At 46.1% G+C, this 23,030-nt stretch overlaps 2 protein-coding genes across 3 annotated transcripts in view; both read right to left on the reverse strand.

Moving 5' to 3' along the window:
- HOXA3 (homeobox A3) overlaps positions 1-23,030 on the reverse strand; it is a 48,662-nt gene that overhangs the window by 13,883 nt on the left and 11,749 nt on the right. Inside the window, exons 1-3 of one of the 2 annotated variants that reach the window (XM_060248682.1) lie at positions 21,829-22,406; positions 7,690-7,867; positions 3,434-3,518 (exon numbers count right to left, since the gene is read on the reverse strand). The exons of the other annotated variant lie outside the window; for it this stretch is intronic. The gene's annotated coding sequence lies outside the window, so the exon portion shown is untranslated. Of the gene's footprint in view, positions 1-3,433; positions 3,519-7,689; positions 7,868-21,828; positions 22,407-23,030 lie in introns of those variants that run through there. 2 annotated transcript variants of the gene reach the window in all.
- Positions 10,163-11,756, reverse strand: HOXA4 (homeobox A4). The gene is made up of 2 exons (XM_060248686.1): positions 11,023-11,756; positions 10,163-10,555 (listed from the first exon to the last, which is right to left on the reverse strand). Exons 1-2 carry the CDS (start codon positions 11,675-11,677, stop codon positions 10,224-10,226), a joined length of 987 nt encoding a protein of 328 aa, XP_060104669.1. The 5' UTR covers positions 11,678-11,756; the 3' UTR covers positions 10,163-10,223.

The raw sequence follows: 23,030 nt of genomic DNA on the forward strand, positions 1-23,030 counted from the left end.
GGCCCACTTTCGCTGTTTGGGTCCCGAGTGCTTTATCCCATCTTTGCATTTTAGAGCACATAATTTCCTTCAGCTGTTCTCCTCCACTACCCCCACCACCCCACGCCAAAGGAAGTTTTACTCTATTATGCTTCTTTCAACACTTGCCCTAGACTTTTCTTTAACCCAGTGTGTGAGCAGATGAAATGTTATCCTTCGCCTGCCTTATTGTCAAAGTGTAAGCAGTCTTGCCCATTTGACTTCACGCCTCTATAGGACTATAACCAGTCTAATCTTCCCGATCCACAGTCTTGTTATGTCGAAGTTCTGGGACCTTCCCCTTGTCATAATTCTAATTCTACTACTCCACTGAGATAAGGGCCAGGATGATGATGATGATTATTATTATTTTTAAAAAATGCATCAATAAGTATTGTAACAAGCTTATAAGATCCTAAAAGAGAATTTGCCACTGTCTCTACAGCCAAAGCCATACTACAATCCCTGGCAAAGACCCTTACTTGCAAACAGCTGTGGCGAACTTTTACTAGCCTGGATTTCCTTCCAAATAACTGTGCGGAGAATCACAGCATTGGACTGTAACAGAACACCTAACGACCTTCCCTCACGAACAACTTGGGCGCAATACTTTTGAAAACTCTTCCTTAGCACAATAGCCATCTACAGGTCAATCAGCATTACCTGTGAACAGTTTCATTGACAAGCGCTAAACGCAAGCAGGGGAATAAAAACTGGATTCGCCAGACTGAAACCAATGTGTCCTCAGGCCAGTCAAAGAGGCCCGAAGTTCTTCAGCAACAATGCAGCTGAAATTAATGGATAATGGAGCCGACCTAGGAAAAGGCACATCAAGCTTTCCTGAGCCTCAAGAAAAAACTTTGTCAACTGCTTTGAGCCAAAAGCAAAGAGATGCCTTTAGCAAACAGAAATTACAAAAGCAATACCTCACACTCATAAATCTGGGGTTCAGCTTATTTGCCTTAACGCTATGTAGTACTGAAGGGTCCCCTTTTAAAATGTTCCTCCCCCAATAGTGCTCTTTCTTTTTTTAGCACTAACGATCAAGTTAATGTTAAAACTGCAGTTTAACTATTAACATGGTATATTGTAAGGGGAATGAACCAGTTTTGAAGAAAAGTCAAACGTTGGGTGATGACCTATTTCTTCACTGTGAGGCCAGGAAGAAGTTACTTCGCTTTGACTGCTATGGAGTCTTGGGTCTTGGCTGAATATTGCTCTTAAACAAAACATGGTTCTGGAATTCATTTGCTTGGATAGAACTTCAGGGATTATTCCTTTCGGTACAAATGCGAATTGACTTCAAAGTAGCAGCTCTTCAATTTGCATCGCCACCCATTTTGCTTCATTCAGGGAAATCCTCCATGCCTTTATTTGATGTCTCGAGGACAGGAACGTCTGTAAACTTCGGGAAGGCTCAAAAATGTTACATTTTATTTAGGAACGAAGGAAGGTGTTCTCCTCCCCCTCTGCTTTATGCACGGGACAGTCCATTTTGGGATTCATGGTGAAGAAACAAGAACAGACCTGGGGCTGAGATCCTAGTCGGAACTCTGGTTGAGAAGAAAAGAGAAGGTGGGTGGGGGGCTTAGTGGGCATTTAAAAATGCTTGGGGCATGCAGTTGTCCGCTGAGCTGGGAAGTGTCTGCAAAGCTTGAAAACTGGTCTTAGCCCTATTCACTCAGAGGTAAGTCCTCGTGATTTCAGAGGGACCGTCTGCTGCAGCCTGGGCAGTCAGTGGGCCTCATTTCCCAGCACAGGCTTGGGGTGCCTGATACAAACCTCAAGCTATTGAAAGTAAAGACTGGCATTTTACTTCGGGCTTCCTAGTCCTGCTCTATCAGATACCCATCCAGCCATATATTCTCTCTGAGACTCTTAAAATATTTCAGATTATAAACTCTCTGGCTCTGGCTGCTGACTTTCTGTCCACAGTTAAGCCTGAAGCACAGATAAAGCCATCCGGTCTATGGAGTGACCTCCTGTGGAAAACACTTCCAGCTCAATTCTATCTACGTTTACTTGGAAGAAAGTCCCGCATAGATAAATGGGGCTTACTCCCCAAGTATGTATGCCTAGAGATGCAGCTTTTACCCAGACTTTAACAGACAGCTGGGCGTAGAATTGTTTCTTCTTTAGAAGTGAGGTGATTTTCCGTATGTTTGCTTAATTTAGTTGTAGGGTACCTTTTGTTTCAGTCAAGGGAAGACACCACATTGCATTATATGGATTCTTGTCTAGGCACCCCCTCAGCCAGGAGGTTTGCTCACCTCTCTATCGGAGACAGCACAAGATTCTTCGAGTGTTTTCCCTCCAAACGATCACGCATTGGAGGAAGATTGCGAAGAATCAAGTTAGCAAATAACGAGGCTGTTTATGGGATGTTATTGTGGAATCTCCCCCAAAGGTGCTGGAAAATAAATCATTATCTCCCCTTTAGAATGCTGTTAATATTAAATCAACGTTTTGTCTTGAACCGGCTTAAAGGAGGCCGTTTGGAGACCCTTTTTAGCAGGAAGGATTTCAGCCAGCAGCTAAATCAACACAACAAGCCTCTCTCGCCTGGTAATTTATGCCTGCCTTTAAAAGGTAGTAAACGAAACTAATTGTACTTCAGCCTCGTAAAAGCAGGTAATTCTAGCAAGAAATTCAAACAGCTCTGCTTAGCCTTTAGTAGTCTACCGCTACTGCTGCTGTTTTAATCATCCATATGGTGGAGCTTTAAAGTTTTCATTGATTTTAAGGATTAAAATGGGGGGGGGGGGAGGCAAGGATATTAAAATCAAGGGTCATGTTCAGCCGCCTCCAATGGGGCGCCCAGTCCACGGAAAGGAGTTTAAAACCCAGTGCATCGGACAGGTAGGGATGGGATGTTCCTGAGATGTGCCTGCAGCTCCTCCGCCCGGCTCCCTTAAATAGTCTAAATTCTAACGGTGGTTCTTATTTTTCCGGATACGCACAGTAAACGTGGTGAACATTTCAGAGGACCTTGGAGAGCTACAGAAAGCAACACACCAGCCCGAGAGTCCAGAAACGAAACCGCCAACCTAGTCTGAGATCTCGATTTTAAAAGACAACTGAACTTTTCGCACAAGACTTCCTCAGCCTCTCTGCGCCCCCCCCCCCGCGCCCCTGTACCCTCTTCCCAAAGTTGAATGGCTCTTAAAGACCTGACTCTTACTTAGGGTCCTGTGTATTTCTTTGTTCGATAAGACGCGCATTCTCTGGGCAAGGAAGACGAGGCGACGCAGCTCTGGGGGGAAAAATACCAGCCGATCCAGCGATTGATCAAACCCGAATCTCCGGCAACCTTTGTAACAAGCGCCCGCAAAACCCGTAACTGCAACACGACAACTATTTGAACACCCTCCGGCAACACATTTCTATGTCTTTTTTCCACCCACGGGGTTCTTACCTCCTCGTGCTCCCAGCAGCCACCCAACGGGATCCTTTCCAGCTCTTCGGCTTCTCCAGAGCGCGTTTTTCGGTGCACCGGAGAGCTGTAAACAAAGAATAGGCTAGAGCTGAGTAAAGAAAGGGGAAAGAAGAGGGGTTTTAGTTTAGAACCCAGGCAGGGGTCAACTGCTGAGTTATCCTAGGCAGGGTATGGCATTGCTACAACGAAGCTGTTGATTCGTGTCATAAACATGCAATACTATTTATTGTCTTTTGCAATCGTGTATGAAATGTGAATCCCCCCTTTTAATGTATGCAGGGCCGCTTCTTTAAGACATGTATTTGCCTTTTATATCAAAGGCAGGCTTGATACTCCTCTGGGGAAACCTTTGTTTAGCATCATTTAGTCAAATAAAACTCTTAAATGCAACCCGGCGAGGGTCATCTTTGTGGGATGGCAAATGGATCTTTAGTTTCAATGCAAAAAGGCCGGGACTGGACGCAGGTTTGAATCTTTGGGCCTGATCGCTGACTGGTCTCTCCCAGTGACTCAGGTCAGTTAAATATATATATATAATATATAATATTATAATATATATAATAACCGAGGAGTTAGGAAAGGGACTGCATCTGAGCCTGTTCTTGTGCTCCACACAGTAACACCCCCTCCCCAATATATCTGTCATCGAAAGTAACAATAAGCCTTCTTCTTCCCGGCTCTTCTCGATTCTTTTCACGAATTCTATTTAGGCTTTTAATTTTTTTTTTTTTAAATCCCTTTCGATTCGTCTTAACGGGACTAGTAAAGAGCGACTGCTAATAATGCTAAGTGCAATTTCTTGGAAGAATGTCGCCAGAGTCTTGCAAAGCCTAAAATCCATCTTGGGAGAGCTTTCCATGATAAAAATTTGGTGGTTGTAATTGGCTCGTTCGATAATTGCGATCATAATTTTAAATTTAGAGCGAAATAACCATCTCGCGCGAAAGGAAGAGAAATAATTATTAGGCATCATAATCGTTTTTACAGGGGTGTTTATTGCTTGTGGAGAGCTCGGATGGCCCAGGCGGGCAGCGAGGTCTTGCCAGGCAGCTACTTCTCAAGCGAGGCGAGGAGATGAATCCTGCCCCCCTCTCTGCTCTGGGCCAGGCAGCTCTCCAGCTCGGGCAACTCCTCTGGTGGGTAACGCTCAAGCCCCCCCACTTCCCCTACGTGGGAAACTAAACCCCGCGACCTTACAGTCGATCGTGAGCGGCTTGAAGGGGCTGCCTCCCCATTATTTATTTAGTGTTGTAGATCAGCATTCTGCCCTACCAGAAACTTTCGCCGGCGTATTCGGAAGCGATTAAGCCACGCGACGCAATAGATTAAAATGCCAGAGCAGTGGGGGATGGGGGGGTGTATGAAACAAACAAACGAAGAAACAAACACGATCATTCTTCCCCTTCCCATAGCTGCTAAGCAGCCACCGAGCAGGCAAACGTCACAGGCATTTGGGAAAGGCCGGTCCCGATATTAATTGCGGGGCTTTAACTTGGTCCTAAATCTCTCGACTTTAATGATGAGTCATCGAGAGGCATTTTGCCTGCGACTCTCCTCTTTTTGTCGCCTCCTTCCTCTTCCCCCCTCCAGCCCCATTCACGATGCTGGCCGCTGCCTCTCGGGTTTCTGCCTCGGCCGTGCTCAAGTACCGGTGATTTATGGAGGCCAGGCAAATTGGGAAAGGGCGGGGGGGGGCGAGAGAGAAAAAGGGACTCCCGCACTGTGGCAGGCAACTTCCACCGTGTGCATGAGCACCAGGACGCTCTCAAATAGCTGCGCCCGGCTCGGAGGCTTCACCACCCGAAAGGCAACTCGCAGCCGAGATGTGGCATTTCGTAAATCTTCCCCCTCGCCGGGCAAAGAGTCCCAGCAAAGCACGTGCGAACAAGGAAAAGCAATCAAGGCACACGACGGGCCTTTGCATACTCACCAGCCTCTATTGCTTGTTTAAAGAAGTTTTAGGGGCTCTTGCAGGGGGGAAAAATAATAAATCAGGTAGAGGTTGGCTTTTGTTTTGGGGAAAGTCGAAAAAGAGGAAGTCCCCTTTCACGTCGGAAAGAATCACTCCTCCTAGTGAGAACTGACGGCCACCGATCCATTCGTGACGAGCCGCATTAATTATTTAACAAGTCACGTGACCCGCCCCCCCCCTCTTTTCCCCTTCCAGATTAAAATTTCAATATCTTGCCGAGAACAGACAGGCAACACCTTTATCTGCCCTGGCAGCGTTTCTCGCCTTCCTTATTTAGGCCTCAGAATCTCGGCGGATTTTGACAACCTCCCCGTTGCAAGGGAGATCGTCTGCCCATCAAGAACGCGAGTCTGGCAGGCCCTGGCGCAGGGCAGAGGTCCAGCCCCCCAGCCCTCATTTGGATTCCAGTTTTTATGGCTCGCCAGCAGCAGGAGGTCGGGCCAGCCCGCGGAACAGGGACTCACCCGGGCCTTTGGCCATCGCTCCTGATAAAAGGTGCGGCCTTGGAGACTTCGGAGAGGCAGCTCAGGCCGCGCTTCATAATCCCTGGTCCTGCTTCTGCTTGGGTCAGCTGGCGGGTGTGTGTGTGTGTGACCATCCCTTTCAAGGGCTAAAGATTTCCCACCTTGGCGAAAGGCAGAGGGCAAATATGGCACGTTGAAGCAAGTTCTCTGGGGGTGCGGGGAGAGAACCAATGTCGTTCTTTGGATTTGTTCTTCTTGCATCTAAAGAACTTCCAACGACAAACAACAAATAGTCCTAGGGCTATTTCGCATGGGGTGCTTCGCCTCAGGTCCGGGAAAGGTGATGAAACCTACAGCCTTGCTCCATTGGTTGGATCTCCCGCTGCAAAACTACAGGTTTACACTGTGACCAAACCAGCTGAGCTCGCCATGGGATCATCACCATGAACCCGGAGCTCGCACACCTAGCTCAGAAGCACTGCCCGCTCTCACCTCGAGGAACTTTCTTTGCTGAGGGACTAGAGCGCCCAGATCTAGCCTTGTCTCTATGTCTCTTGTAACGGAAATGTAAAGAAAAGGCAAGGCTTGCTGACATACCCGGAACTGGGGAGGGGGAGATGGTTCTTCTCTGCACACCATAAATCACTGGGAAAACTCTACAATTCTTGTTTATTGGTCTTCGAGTAGGTTCACTCTAAGGTTGCCCCGTGGAATGGTGTCACCGAGATATTGATCTCCCCTGTATATTTCTGTAGTGATCAAACTAAGCAAAGGTGGGGGTGCTTTAGAGGAGGAGGAAGGCAGTCTTGACTCCTGCCAGGTCGGGGGCCTCTGAGGGCAAGGAGAGTAGAAATGTCTGAAGAGACCAGTCAATGGCTGAGAAATGGTCAGTGGTTGAAAATAGGGCCTGAAAGGAAGAAGGGAGGGAGGCTGGGGTGCCATGCAAGGAAGGCCACAATCTTCTCAACCCACAGCCCCGATTCCTGTTTACAAAGCTGAAGGCTCTCTTGCAAGCAAATATAAGCAACACGCAATGGTTAGGAAACCAATCCAGTTACAGATTTCTGTGGCCCTTTCCACCCCCCCCCCTTCATGCAACAGACCAGAATGGCATTCACAGTCCAATAATACAAAAACAAACCTGGACTTGTATTTACTGATCATGAGAACTGAGGCGCCAGGACTGCCTTTCCTTTGGCCTTTATCGAAAATGTTAAAAACCTTTAGAATCCAATAGCATAGATCCTGCTCCTGTGTGTTTAAGAGGTAGAAAGTGTATGTATATGGAAGGGAGATTGTGTGGTCGAGTATGTGCGTGTGTGAGAGAGAGAGAACAAAGCAATAGACAAGTGCACCTTTAAGACCAACTTGTCTACTGCTTTGTTCTGTTGCTTCAGACCAACACGGCTGCCTACTGGGATCTATCTGTGTGAGAGAGAGTGAGTGAGAGAGACCTGTGAGATTTTGTGTGAGAGAGAGAAAGAGAGAAAAGAAAGTGGTGTGTGTGAGGGGAATATTGAGGTCTGAGAGCCAGATTCAAAAGAATACTGTCTTTAAAGGTCAAGGGTTTGATGGGTCAGTCGCCTTCTCTTAAAAAAACAATTAATGGGATAGAAACTGTGTCCTTTCGGTGAACTCTCTTGGTTCCCCTAGCAGAGAAGGGACAATGGTGGGGTTTATACTCCACTGTGTAGATTTCCAACTTATTGTAACATTGATTATGGCAAGCTAGCACCGACACGCACACATCATAGCAAACTCTACTGAGAGAGGGGGGGGGTGAAAAAAGAAAACATTACCTTGAATGATGACAATCTGCGATATGTATTTTTCAATGCGCGCTCCATTCTCCACCCAGAAAGTATACATTTTCATCGCACAGCCCAGCGACTGTGTCTTTATACATGAACACATTTTCCCCAGGAAAATCCTTCGCGTCTCCTCAGACCTTTTCCAAGAGAATGCCTTTCAGAATCGCTGTTGAATTACAAAGAAGTATTTATTGGAGGAAGTGATTAATGATTCCCAGTAAAATTGCTATTTTCAGCGTGATTTCCTTTCGCTTTTTTTTTTTACAATGGGAAGGGGGGGAAGAAGGGGAGTTTCAAGCGTAAGACTGCGGAAGTCAAAGAAGAACCTCAACGCTCTGTTTAAATAGTTGATTTAGCATCTTGAGCGTTCTTGTTAATTTTGGAGTTTCAGTAAATCAGAAAAAGAAGATTCTCTACGCTAAGCCTAACAAAGGCTGTAGACAAAGAAGTCTACTCTAGAAGGGGCTGACAGGGGAGGGATCTCTTTTCCCAATCTATTCTCCTTCATTTCTAAACAGAATTCTAACAAAATGGGGCTTTTAAAGATTCGTAAACACGTGAAAGGAAACCCCTTTAGTGGTTCAACCTGGAGACAGGATAGTGAGGTAAGGGAACTCAAGTGAGGAAGGCCTCCTGGGGTTGACCAAAGGGGGACTAGATGCTAGATTTCCCCCCCTGGCAAACGCTCTTGGGAACTGCAGAGTTCTAATGGCAGTGTCTTCACGCCCAGTCCAATAACATCGACATACATCGGAACCATTGGGGGACTGGGCTGTGCTTGCTGAGTAATAATGATCATGGAGCTGCTTACTGCTTACAAGGTACTCGACTGAACGTAGCCATTTCTTTCGAGAGCGCAGATCAAGAGCATCGAATTACCTTTATAAATGCATATAAGGCCCTAGTATCCCTTCAATATCAAGAAGAACTCCAAACGATTATTTTCACAGTCAGTGCTTATTGCAAAGTTTTGATACACATTTCAGAAGACTTCAGATAATGGGCCCAAGTTAAAGCATTCTTCTAGATCCCACAGAGTTCCTTAACAGGCCCTTCCTGATTTATTAGAGGGGTGTGCCATTCCAGTTTGGCCATCTTTCCTCTTCCAAAAGTTGTGACCATTGTCTAAGGAACAGCAACAACAACAAAAAGGAAGATGCACTACAGAAGTTGCAGTTTATGGGTCACACAAAATAATAATCACCACCACAAGAATAACAAGCACTCTGGTTTATTGGACTCATTGGAAGACCTCTGTTTCTGTCCACAGAGGGCTGGAATTTGTTATGTGTGCACGAAAGTGTGATCGCTGGCAATACAAACAAACAAAAACATCCTTCTGAGATCTTACACAATAAAGCATTGAAGCAATAAAAAGGAGGTAAAAGCAGGATGGCCAGGCCCATCCACACCTGGGTTGAAGCGAATAAGGCGCAGATTGTACTCACTGATTTATTTCAAGAGTAGGTATTCGCTATCTGCCTGCTTTCAAAGTTGGGCTTCACTTCTATGTGAAAATCGGTTCAATTGGGATCAGTATGACATCTTAGAAGCCTGGCCTCACCAGAGGTTAGTTCTGGTTTCGGCCCAAGTTCTCCAGGCTTGTCCCAGGAATGGCCTGGCCTGTGTGTGTGTTTGTGTGTCTACCGGCAATATTCCATTCAAGTGAGTTTTCCCTTTTTCACATCATAGAGGGCAACCTGATAGTCAAAAAGCGCAACTGCATGCTTCTCATGGTGCCTCTCGTGCTTTTAATTTTTTTTCCTGTACAGAATATTTATTTCCAGCACTGGATTTATATACATCACACATTCACAAATGTATACACACAGAATCCACGAATTGTACACAGACTTTGACGGTGGCAGGATAAGAAGAGAGAACAACCCTTAATATTGGCCTACTTTTTGTCTTTCCTTTAAATAAGTGCAAGGGGAAGCGTGGAGGGGAGACACACACTAAGGAAGCACAATTACAGCAAGGACTACACTTTTAAAAAGTTAAATTGTTCTTGGCACATAGGAAACCTCTTTTCTCTGTCCTTAGGGGGGCGTGGTCTTGGGGTGTTTTCCCGACCCCATAAGGTTTCAAAGGCTTCCATAAAATGATTGGCTTATTTCTGTCTATACTTGAGAGTCCACAAACATTCCACGGAATAACACGGGCATATGGTTCACACTCACACACACCTCTCACAAGGTCACTTAAAAACATTGTTGACGCCTGAAGGCATATACAGTCACAAAGGGTCCTTCTTAGGTACAAGATCCATCCACAATCTTTTAATGCTGCAGGTAGGCAGTATATTCCATAAATTAAAGAAACAAACAAACATGGAGGGAATAGAACATAATTACAGATCATCATAAGCGCATCGTTCAGTTTTTTTGGTTTGGAACACCCTTTGGACGGGCACCGACTCTTCCTTTGCCCCCCAATTCAACACAGTCGTTTGGTCCCCGTGCTAAACGAAACTAGGCGTGGGTAGGGATGATCAGGGGTCCCCTGCCTATGAAGGGCCATCATAGCGCTGTTGAGCTGGGGGTCAACCTCCCCCGGGGTTGCTGCTGCTGCTGTTGTGCCGGCGCTTTGGCTTGCTGGTTGAGACCGGAGGGGTTGGAGGAGCGCATCTTAGTGTTGGGCAGTTTGTGGTCCTTCTTCCATTTCATCCTCCGATTCTGAAACCAGATCTTGACCTGGCGCTCGGAGAGGCAGAGCGTGTGGGCGATCTCGATGCGTCGCCTCCTGGTCAGGTAGCGGTTGAAATGGAACTCCTTCTCCAGCTCCAGGACTTGCTGTCTGGTGTAGGCAGTTCGGGATCTTTTGGGCTCCCCTCCGTTGTAGTTGGGGTTGACTGAACGGACCCGGGCGGGAGGCACACCGAGAAGGAGAAGAAGGCAACGGGACACCATCATTATCACGTAATAACTCGACAGTGGGGTTTAGCTGGGGGGGGGGGGGGAGGGAGGGATGGTTCAGCGCCTGTGGACAATAGAGGACAATTGGGGAGCCATAAAAAATGGTGATGGGCGTTTGGGTTCAAGAAAAGCTTCAAAGACGCGCGGGCCAGAGCCACTGCCAGGGCAATGAAATTTATGGGGGCTGTAATTGCTGCCCTATCGCTTTGGTGCCTCGTAAATCTCTCGATAAAGGGCCTTGCCCACAAAAGGTTTCTCACGTTTTCTTTTTCTGGGGGAATACCTTCGCTTTCACTCTCTCTCTCTCTCTCTCTCTCACACACACACACAGAGTCACTCACAAAAGAGGAGCAGGCAGGCACCTCCCCAGCCCCCCAGCTCCCCTTGGAGAAGGTCAACTCACCCGTGCTCACGTGGATCTTCTTCATCCAGGGGTAGACCACGGGCTCCTTCCCTTTGAGGCCGGGGAGGCTCTTGTCCGGCAAGAGGGGGCAAGCGGGGCTGCCGGCCACCGGGGCCGCTGCGCAGTGGCGCTGGGGGGGCTGGTGCGGGTGCTGAGGGACGTGGCCTTGGAGCAGGGGCTGCGCCTGGATGCGGTGGCCTTTCAGCGCAGGAGGCGCGGGCGCTGGAGGAGGAGGAGGAGGAGGGTTCGGGGGTGGCGGGGAGCTCCCAAGCGGAGGCTGTTCCTGGCCCGCGGGGGCGCCCAGGCTGCTGTAGCTGTACGGCGACTCGGGGTAGTGGGGTGGCTGCGCGGGGTAGAGAGCCTCAGGAGGAGGAGGAGGGGGAGGCGGCGGAGGCGGAGGCGGCGGCGGCGGCTGGTATCCGGGCTCCCTGCTCGGCCGCGGGTAGTACTCGCGGAGCGGCGGGCCCGGGTGCTGCGGCTGCTGCTGGCGCAGGTGCTGCTGCTGTTGTGGCGGCGGCGGGGGGTGCTGGTGGTGCTGGTGCGAGGGGTGATGCGGGTGGTAGTTGCTGCCCCCGCCGTGCTGCGAATATTCCTCGCAAGGAGGGAATTTGGGCTCGATGTAGTTGGAGTTTATCAAAAACGAACTCATGGTCATTAATTTGTGAAGTGCAAAAATACTAATTTTTCTCGCGTTGTCGTTTTTCTGGGCTCGCCGAGGCCCCTCCCCTCCTCCCCCTTCCTTCCTCCCCTCCCTGCCTCCTTCCTCCCCTCCTTCCCCCTCCCCTTCTCCTTGCTGCTGCTGTTGTCAAGCGCAGCCTGCCAAAGTTTGGGCCTCCTCCCCTCCCCCCCCCCCGCTGCAGTTCCCACCCCGAGACCGCGAGGCGCACCCCCCCGCCCGGTGCCACCCCCACCCACCCACCCACCTGACCGGCAGGGCCAATTGCGGCGCGGGTGTCAGAGCCCGGATCAGGAAATGGAGGGACAATCCCGGCCCGAGGAGATCCCCTTCAGGGCACCCCAGAGGCCCCCCAGGTCAACCGGAGCCCCACATTGGAGGACAGGGCGGTCAAAAAACACGGGGGCAAGAAAAGAAGAGCTCGGAGGCGACGGAGCGCTGAGATCGGCCCTGTTCTGTCGGGCTGCTTGGTTGACCTTGTTTCTCCACCCCCCCCCCCCCCCCATCCCGCCCCACGCTCGGTGAAAAGAGCCAAAGATGCGTACTTGACTTGTGAGATCATCCAGCTACAAACACACAAACCAGTTACCTCCCTCCCCGTCCCCTCTCCCACCATATCTTAATCAGGTTGGTTTAGGTACCCTCCCCCCATACCTGTCTATGGACCGAGTGGACATTTTAATCCTTGTTTTGCAATTGCTAGAAGAGAACCGGGAGAGGGGAGGGAGTCCTTATTCCTGGTTAAAGGACACCGAAGGACAGACAGCGATCTCGCGCACGTGGGATTCTGACGATTGCCATCAAACCACGTTCTCTGGAACTGGCTTGCCAAAAAGTAAGCAAGGAGAAAGAGAGTTCTGATTGATATATCTAAAATAGATCAGCCAACACAACGTAAGTTTTATCCCTTCTCTCACCTCCCTTCCCCCACAGACTTTTTGAGGCTTTGCAGGGCTACTGCAAGAATTAGCAACAACTTTGTGTTTTCTTGCGCATGACAAGATTGCGCCCTGCTGCAGCCGCTGGATGGAAGGCTATGAATGAGTGATTGGACGGTGTCAGCGCCATCAATGCGATGATTCGATCCTATGAAACGCGGGGCACCTAATTGCTGCCTGCTATTTGTTTCTCTCTGATACCTCTCCAGGGCTTTTAAATGTTGCTCTTTTATGGTCATTTAATTATTTTAAAATCCTCCATCCCTTGGCAAATTTGGAAGCGATGGTGGCATGTAATTAGATAGAGAAGCCGCTATAAAAGGAAATTAAAAACAACTCCACCTAGATAGATATTTGAACATTGCAGTAGATCAGAGAAGCAGTTAGGTTATCCACATTCCATGAGTGAATGAATGAATAAACAAATAACTCTTTGTGGTGTCCAGCATCAAGTGAGAATATTCCTCTTGAAGGAAAGCTTAATTTTTCCATATTCTGAATGTTCGTTGTTTTAAAAGAAGGGCATTTATTGCCCTTCATAAGCACAGTAAATATTGCAGTTGCGAATAATCTATTTGACTTCTGCTACAATTCCACAAAATTGATCTGCTAGCTAGCCGCGCAGGAAGGAAATGAAAGCGACTGCCTGGCCTAGGGTAATTAAAATCTGAAGGTTAAAACTAGCCCTTAAAAAAAGTACATATTAATTTAGTCTTCTGGTGCATCTATTGAACTTCTGCCTGCTATTTTAATATCTGAAACTTTAAAGGACACATGCATCAAAATGGCCAGGGACTCGAATGAGGAAGCTCGAAATCTGCTCTGATTAAATCTGCTTCCTTCTCCCAAACTACCATTTTAAAAATCCATGTAATATGGTCACTCATTTTCAACATGTTTATTTTGCTCCCAAGGTGGTTTGTTTGACTGTTGTAATGACCTCGAACTCATACTAGGCACATATAGATAAAATTTACGTCTCTATTAAATACCCATTTAACCCACTTACACACATCTGTCACTCTGCTCGTCGTATTATATATATATGAGTCAAGTTGCACCTTTAAGACCAACTTAGTTTTATTCAGAACGTAAGCTTTCATGTGGTCTTAAAGTTAATAATACATTTTTAATACATTTTATTTATTTATAAATAAAGTTGGTCTTAAAGGTGCAACTTGACTTCTATTTTGTTCTACTACTTCAGACCAACACGGCTGCCCACGGATATATATCACATTGGGGAATATTGGACACCCTTCCGTCCTAAAAGGGCACCAGCCTCCTTTTCTTTGCTCCTTTCTCGCGGACTTTGCAGGGAAAGCACAGACGGTGACACTTGGTGCCAAGGCCGGCCATCCAACACTGGGGAGAGCCGACCCTTGACTCCTGTGAAATCACAGATCGGCTTCAGACCTGCTTTACGGCTTAAACAGAGCAGGGATCCCACTGTAAGGTGTCACCTGCACACACACACACACACACACGACTTTGCTCACTACCGAGAACAACAATAGCCCAAGATGGGTTTAAAAGGTTAACGTCAAGCATCGCTGTTTCCCTCACCCCGCCCCGCCACCCCCGGCACAGATTATCCACGCCAGTGTATAACGGAGCATCCCCACTTGCGCCATGTTCTTAAAACACATAAACTGCACCCATCTCTGCTGAGCTAAAGGGCGCCCTTGGATCTGAAGGCTATAGTAAATAAAAGAGGACAAGGGGGCGTCCAAAAAACCAAAAATAACACCGTTTTTTAAAAAGGAAAAAAAAGCAAGGAAAGAGAGAGAGAGTACCTTTCGTGTGTGTGTGTGTCTGCTGCTTATTACCTTCGGAGAGCCTCCCAGGGGCTGTTTAATATTAGCGCTCCTGATTACATCTCCGAGCTACGCCTGCTTCCCTGGACTGCCTTCCACGGGGTGTATCCTTGGCTCAGTTGGACAGAATGAATACCGGCTCTGGGCTTACAGGGCTGTAAATCTCCAAGGTGACCTCGGCGGCTCTGCGGCAGCCTGTGTGTTTCAGGGGGTTCTCTCCGGCTGCAGAGATGGGCCTGTTCCTTGTCTGCGGCGTTTACATCTCATAAACAAGAGCTCAGCCAAGACCACCAAGTGTTATCTCGCCAGCGGCCTGGACCAGGGTTTTTTCTCCCCCACCCCACCTCCTCTCTCCAGAGATTTATGACTTCGTCGAGCAACCTCCGAACGAACCTGCACCGAAATCTGGCCTCGCCAAACGTCAGAGCCTGACACACCTTTTACAAAAACACACAAAGGTCCACATTTCAGCAAAAAGGGACTTTTCTTTCTCTTTTTTTGCCAAAAAGGCGCCAAAGTTTCGTAGCAGGTCCGGAGATTCACCAAAAGGCAACCTGTAAACCAGACGCCGATTTAATCTCGGACACACAGCCAAACTGCGTGCAGAAACAGTCCCTCCCACCCCCACGCCTTTACTGTGAACTCCCTCTGAACAAATAAAATCGATGTACAGATCTGTGCGTTTGTGTGGGTATAGATATGGGATTCATTTAAACTTTTCAACTTGTCCACGCGTCTGGGCCACAGAGAGGGAGAGAGAGACGCGGATGGCGAGATGGGAAGAGTTGAGTTGCGGGGGGGGGGGGGGGGGGGGGAGAGACCCCCGGCAGCCTGGCTTGAATTTGATTTGCAGCATTTTGAATATAGTTAACCCAGCTTTCCCTCTTGAATGCAACCCTGCCCCAAGTTTCAAAGTGACCGAAAAGTGACACCGGGCGCATTTTGTTTCTTATTAATCTTACACATTGACAGTCTTTGTTAAATAACAAGGCGTGCCCTTCAGCAAGCGACATTTTCATATTTGTTAGACGCGCTGACCTGAAGTTCACCTCGGCCTTGGACTTAGTTTTTCCCCCCTCCCTGCGAGGTCTTAAAAAGTGTCTTTTAAAAGATGGGGAGGGGGAGAGTGTCTTTGCTCAGGTCATTTATTCGAAAAGGAAAACGGAGAAATAGTGTTGGGGGAGAGAGAATGTAAAGGGTTTTAAATGGAAGGCATGGGTCTCTCTCTGACTTCCCTGGAATCATAAAAGACCCTAAAATGAAACTATGGAATCTCCCTCTCTCCGAATTTGCTATTTCTTTTTCTTATGACTCCAGCTTCCTAAGTACTGTATGATTATTTTTCCCTTTAACACGTAGCCATTCAGAGGGGTCTGGTTGTCCAGGACTATAAATAAACACATATCTGAAGAAGGGGGTGGGTAGGTGGGTGTGAAGACAGAAGGGCATTTGAGTTAGAAGCTGGATTGGGTGATCTTTTGAAGGACCTTATCTTAATATACCAACAACGATTCTTAGAAGAAACACACTAATGCTTCCGCAGAAGGTAACACAAGCCCAGACTGTGGGTTTTTCTAATGTTGATAAATGTAAACTTGTTAAAGAGAAGGCAATACTTCTTGAGATGGCTCTTGAAAAGGTTCTTGAGCCAGGAGGGTGAGGCCAAATTTCTCTTCTGTCGCTTTTACACAGACCAGTGCTAAACAGGCAAGTTCGCTTCCGAACAGACACAAAGGAATATGATCTGCTCAGAGGTCTTCCTATTTCTGTATCTATAAATTGATATTTAGCAACACATTTCACCATGTTATTTAATGATTCATATAATTAAGGTTTCACGTGTGATTGTACATGTGTGGCCGGGCAGACATAAATTTTACATTCGATACACAAGCAACCTATGTTATCACCATGTGTTGTGAGTATCATCTCCCCATTGTCTAGCTAGATTTATTTATTTAACTCCAGTGCAAATATAGGAGAGAAATCTGGATAGTCCGAGGCTGTGTTATATAATGAAGAGATAAAAGAGTCAACAGCTTTTCTATATATTCTGGCACTTTAAAGTACACATGCCCATAAATAATACATACAGTTTTTTAAAAAGTGCTTTCAGGCCATCTTCTACATTTTATGATCACTGACACTTTTGATTCGAACGACCCTGTGGATATGTTAGCTTAGCAATTGCACCCAATTTCTCTGTTTTGTATTTCTTACAACGTAAGGTGGAACAGTGGCTGCGCATGTTGAAAGAAAATTCGCCTCTAGAATTCGGAAGCAACTCTGTTAGGAAACCCTACCGATCCTTTCAACTTAATAAGACATTCCTATTTCTTTGAACAAACGGATTCTCCAGATACCAAAACAACTGTTCAGTTGGTCCCAGAGTCTTTCTTCAGCGACAGCAAATTGCTGTCAGTAGCGTGGTCTGCATAGGATCCGGTGAGATCGTTTCCGAAATTCGAATCAGAAGAGACTCACCCTTAGACTGGTTTGGTTTTGTGGTGACTGTGTTTTATCCTTGTGCTCTACTCAAAAGGGGAACAGGCAGCGCGGTCCGCCCACGGAAGCAAATGTTATTATGAATTGGTTGGGAGCTTTTTGTTATCAGGGAAGGAATTTAGAATGCAACTGAAAATTCATTGAAGACCGCGTTCAGATGTATTAAAATCCCTGGGAGGATTTTGCATCGATGCTCCTTGCACTTGTAAAAAATTATTTGTGCCCTGTGTGTAAAGGAAAGGGAGGGTGGTTGTGTGACACGCGAGTTCACCTGATGCATATTCAGGGGGGGAAATGTGGCTGACCGTTCAAGATGAAATACAGCGCGTATTAATGTTGAAAAGAGGGATTTTTCTCTCCTTCTCTCGGTAATTGAGGTCATTCAGCCCCTCGAGTTCACCTGGAGTCCATACTGTGATGCACGCCTCACTCAAAGCTATTTTATCTTTTGTGTTGATAGTCAAGATCTTGGCTATAACATTGACATCAAACTCTGTCTGGGCGCATGACGAAGAGTGGTGCAAAACGTAAACTTTTGACCCTCAACTTTTTGACCCGAAGTTGTTACGCCCTAACCACAAAGATACACAAAAGCCATGCAAGCTTCTTTGAGAAGAGGCCGGCGCTCTTGTTTGTGTCCATGGCCTTGGTGTTTCCTTTTCCCCTGAATTTTCTAAGATGTTTGTTATTTTTTAAAATGTAGATCTTTGTTTATTTTCTTCCTTTTTCAAAAAATCCCGCTCTCTGTAAAATCAGTTCGCCAAAATCCAGCGAACCAGCGCTGGAGAAGGTAGCTTTAAACGCAAAGGAGCGCTAAGGTTCCCGTGGCAGGTGGGTAAGTTCTGGATGCGAAGGTAGGCACTGCGCTTGTGGTCTTTTATCCATCTAGGTACTCGTGAGAGTTTGCTCATCCCTCAGTGTTTTTTGTTTCTTAAGTTAAGCAAGAGATCTGAGGGGCTTGCGAAGCCCTGGCTAGGGAGAGGAGAGCTGGCTGTGAACTTGGTCTAAAGCGAGCTCTGCTGGTGAGTCTTAGAGGGTGCAGATTTATCTTCGTTTCTGCATTTACTTAACCTGGCAATGAACTGCAAGGGCTGCCATTTATTATCTAGAGACAGACTTCACCTCGAGCAAGGACTGTTTCACAAAATTGCAATAATTACCCAATAACCTTCATAACAAATATTATTATTGAAAAGCTATTTCGGAAGGGAAGGGTGGGCTGGGCGAAAAGGGAGGAAGATTCCTTCTGTTCCCGGGAAAGGGTCCCCATTGCAAAATGTGGCATCTTCTCTCTGTAGCTATACGGCATTGGTTGCATCCACGTAAGCAACAAAGACATAGTCTTGTGCGAGTTGGTGGGTTTGTCAGATGAAGCTGGAGGGACGGCTGAAGGAAGACCACTTGAATTTGGGAGATTCCGTATATGCGCCACAATAAACGCCAGTCTTGTGAATTCTGTATGATCAATGTTAGTAGAAAACCGAATCTGCAGTGTATTTCCTGAAAAAGCAGCCTTTCTCTTTCAGTTGTGGCGGTGTGCTTGAGGTAAAGGGGAGGACAGAATAGCTGCGTAATCCCTTAGGATGATTGGCCCAACAAGCCGTATAATATATAAAAACGCGATACCGTATTATGGAAAGCTAATCTTACCTTATAGGTGGTAAAAAGAGCCTGTAGTGCTATCTTTTTAGATAAGGAAGGTAGGGGGAGTAGAAATTTTCCCATGAGGCTTTGTTAAGAAGGGCACTAGAAAACCTGCCTATCATGTGACTTTCAAAAGCCATTTTACACTTTAAAGAAACTGGAGCTCTCTAACTTCCTGGCTGTAAACACAAATGCTTGTCTAACTTATAACTGGTCTGGTTCTTATGTCTGGGCCACTGACCTATATCTGATATTCAGAAGCTCAGTGACAATTATTTAAGTAAAATAAATCGGACCTCAGTCAGTTTACAGACAATATAATGAAAAGGGCAGTCATCCTCACAAAACAACGTTGTTCATAGCATAAATATATACATTATTTTTCAAATGCTCTTTCTGAAGAAATTTAGTATTTCGATTTTTGTGTGATTTATTAATTGTCTGTGTTTTTACGAGAAAGAGAAAGTTGATATGATATAGAAAATTACGCAGATATATAGTGTTGGTTTTCCATAGGTTTTTTTTTGGGGGGGGGGAGCCGCAGGGCTGGGGGGGGGGTGTACAAGCGAGTATGCCACCATTTCAGCGACTACACCGAATTGTTCTGCGGATTCCATCTCTCCATTCAACCATCCACCAACTATACATTCAGGTAAATGAATGGAACAGAATGCTATAAATAGATAGGCAGCTAGATAGACTGGATAAGTAACAAAAATTTCTAGTCAAATAATTGCGTTTCCCTATTGCACAACGAAGTGGAATTTCAGTTGGGTAAAATGTTGCTCGGTCCTACAATGTGCAGTAGCCCTGTATCAATCTCCTAAACATTTGTTTGGAAGTGAACCCAACTGATTTAACAAGGAACTTCCACAGAAGTGCGGGGTTGCAGTTTTAAACCACTCCTTTCCTGAACAACGGGCTCACCTTACTTTAATCCAAGCCCCACAGTGCCAATTTGGATAAGGAATAAGCTGGATTCCCGCTCCTTTAAACTGAAGTAGATTTGCAGTTCTAACAAAGCCCATTTCACTTGGAGGTATATCCCCTGGGTTCCCAGGCCACACATTTTCAAGTAAGCGCTTTAGGAACCCAGACCCGCCATTGATGGTAATGGAATGAGATATATTAAAATCCAAGTTGTTGGGTTGTTGTTTTTTTTTTTTAAATGAACTGGACTGTGCATTAAGGTGTCAGACTTGAAGAGCGGATTGGCTTTGCATTGCTTGGGAACCCCACCATGCCAGCCGCCGCCACAGCAGCAGCATTCAGTACTTGGTAGACTTCTGTCACTCTGGATTGTGCCATATACAGCTCCAGCCACTCCTTTCAAACAGGTTTATTGGCATTGGTGCTATAGGAACTTTGGGAAAGCAGGTGCCAAGAAAGCCACAAATATGCTTAAGATCAGGTTGTATGGGTTAGTTCTACAATACAGAGCTGAAGCTAATATGCAATGCACTTAAATTGCCCTCGCTGATTTGCTAAGCATACATCAGCACTCTCTTCGATGTTCAGGGAAAGACACTAAAAACCCAGGAAAGGCGGGGTTGGGGGCTGTAAAAATGACAATTCACTTATTATGAGACTCTCTAGAAATAATGCAAGGAACTTCCTTAACCTTCCAAAGTGTTTAGGAGACGATGCATAAAACAAAGGGATTCATTTAAATTCGGGTATCTCTTGGCGCAGAGGACATTTCAAAAACAGAGTAAGCCTCCGTTAGGTTGTCAGACACCCTTCAGGCCTTACATGAGGTAAGAAAAAATATACAGGAGGAAACTGGGTGCGCGGGGAGTGGGGGGGACGGGACCATCTTTGGTTGAAAGATTTCGCAAGCTTTAGGGAAGCAAATCCCAGGGCCACGGACTTTCTTTTGACCAAAGTTTGGCTGCTAGTTCTTGCCACCGGAAGAAGACTGTTCTTCTAGAATCCAGATGGACTGTTTACCAATAGGAATGAATCTAGTAAAACCAGAATACTACTTCACAACCAAGTTCTTATCAAGGAAGAGAGGAACCTCCATTTTAAACCCCCACTATCTCGGCAGCCCAATCACAACACTTTACAAACTAGAGAATCTTATCAGTCCACATATCCTTTCTTTTCTAACAATTACGTTGGGGCTATACCAGATCTTAATTCACCTGCATAGAATGTAATTGCTAGGAATGGCAAAGACATTACTGGCCTGCCTAGGGCTGGAATGAGCAAGGGTTTCCAGGATCTGACCCTGATGTTACCAACGGAGAAAGAAAAGAAGGGAAGAAGCGCAGCGGGGGGAAAAGAGATGCTGTTTCCTGCTTTCTTTCAACCCTGCGAATTCAAAGACCTAAAGTTAAATCCGGCCATAAAGTTTATTGCTGAGTAATCACACTCTGGTGAGAAGAGTCTACTTAAATAAAAAGAATGTTGATAATAAACAGGCAGCTGGGGCCTACCCTGCAATTGCCAGCCAGTAAAAAAATAAAGATATCTATATAAATGGGGGGGTTATTTACAATCGCCCATAAAATTCGACTGTCTTTCATAATTTCAAGTACTCTAATGGAATGTAGAAGCTCCTGTTAAAGTTACAGTCAATTTGGTCCTTCCGGAAGAGAGAAACTGGTGAAAATACGCGGACATGGCGAGGAATCGACAGCAGCTGTGTACATTGTATATGGAGACACACGCATAGAGGTACAGCTGAGCCCCTGAACACAGAGAAATCCAAAATAATCCAAACACAAAATCAACAGCACCAGGCGCAACTCCAATGTCCTAAGAAACAAAAAGTTTCTCCAGTTCTAAAACATCCACCAAGAGAGGGATGCTGGTTTTACAGATAGCTTGCTGTAGCCTTTTTCCTTTTTAAACAGTCGCCTGAGGTTCTCTGTTCCTTGATAAACAAAATCATTGGAAACTGGGAAGTCCGTGAAGCAAAGGAAGTCATTATCATTTGCTGTAGTAAAAGTAATTAAAGTTAGGCCTCAAAATCCATCTCTGACAAAGTCACTTATTGTGGATTACTTGGATTTGATAGATAAAATATTGAGTTAACTAACTGCTGAGCTTGAAGAATTAAAGAAGAGCGAAGGGAAATCCTTCTCCCTCCCTCGGTATAAACCTGCCGTCTTTAAAAGAGAACCTTAAGACATCACTGTGATCATTCAAGAATCCCAGGCGGGGAAACCAAGTTCTCCACCGTACAAATAAACTCAAGGAACTTGTGCACAAAACTTACCTTAACTTGCCAGGAGCCATTTTTTCATAAAGATATTGAGAACTTGGGCAATAGATACTTCTGTACCTAAACCTGACAATTGGAATGACCAGGAGGCACCCGTAGCCTGCAAAAGAGTCAAATGAAGTCCAGCGTCAGTGAGATTATATGTTATGTGGCATATAATGTTGGATGACAACTCCCCAAAACCATAAAACTTACTTTAATGGCACCACGTGACTTTTTATAGCCAGTGAGCCTATCTGTCTGCACTATGGATGATTTTACGATCTAATTCATAGACAAAACCCTATTCATTTGGCACCAAATGTCATATAGCCGGAACTGGGGCTTACAAAGTTTATTGTTTTATAACTTCTAAAGGAAGACATCAATGTACCCCGTCAGTAAATGTGCAAATCTTTAGTTGCTCTTAGAAGCTCAGAAGAGTTAACCATTCAAGCCCTGGTGGGGGTAAGTAACATTACATTTCTAGTAAAACTAGCTGTAGTGACATGTAATAAGAAGAGTAAAGCCACCCCAAAGCGTTTCAAGGAGAAAAGTGGGACGATTGTGAGAGTGGGTGGGTGTTGCAGTAACTGGACTGTGCTTAAAGACTGGGGAAGGTTTGGAGTGCTGGTATCCTAAGTCTATAGGCACAAGGGTAGATGTGTGAGGAGACAAAGAGGATCTAGAGATACCGAGCAAGGCTGGATGTCTTTTCCCCAACAACAAATGAGCCGGCATTCAGCCAGTTTCCCTCTAGCCACGAATGTGGACACGTAATGTCGTGTTCCATCAGAAGAGGAACTAAATAGCTCCAGCGGTATGTTGGGCCACTGCGCTGGGTTGATTTGCATGAGAGAGTTTCTTTTCCAGCTTCGCTCTGTTGGGATAGATAAAACTGAGGAGTCACAGACTAGAGTAGGCGCAAAGGGCGGGGGGCCGGGAGAAAGAAAGGTGGGGGAAACTTACAATAGAAAGTTTATTTGTCCAGTCAGTACTTAAAAAAAACAAACCCAAACATGTTGTTTAAAAAAAAGCCGATCACATTTTTGCTCAAACAGCCAGACTGTGACTCTATTTTTAACTTCGTTCACAAAAAGAAACAAAACCAAACCAAAAAAAGAACTAGACGTTACTGGAGCTGAGCTGAATCAAAGTCACCTCTAAGAGTTCGTGCAAAGAGTCATATACAAAGGCACAGCAAGGACATACTGTCT

This window comes from Heteronotia binoei, chromosome 10 (genome assembly GCF_032191835.1).
Source record: "Heteronotia binoei isolate CCM8104 ecotype False Entrance Well chromosome 10, APGP_CSIRO_Hbin_v1, whole genome shotgun sequence".
Taxonomy (NCBI): Eukaryota; Metazoa; Chordata; class Lepidosauria; order Squamata; family Gekkonidae; genus Heteronotia; species Heteronotia binoei.

Excerpts from the sequence above, each read along its gene's own strand:
- HOXA4 (XM_060248686.1), bottom strand. The coding sequence starts at position 11,677 with ATGACCATGAGTTCGTTTTTGATAAACTCCAACTACATCGAGCCCAAA. Across the intron at positions 10,556-11,022 it reads GAAGATCCACGTGAGCACGG|TCAACCCCAACTACAACGGA; the intron begins GTGAGTTGACCT and ends GGGTCCGTTCAG.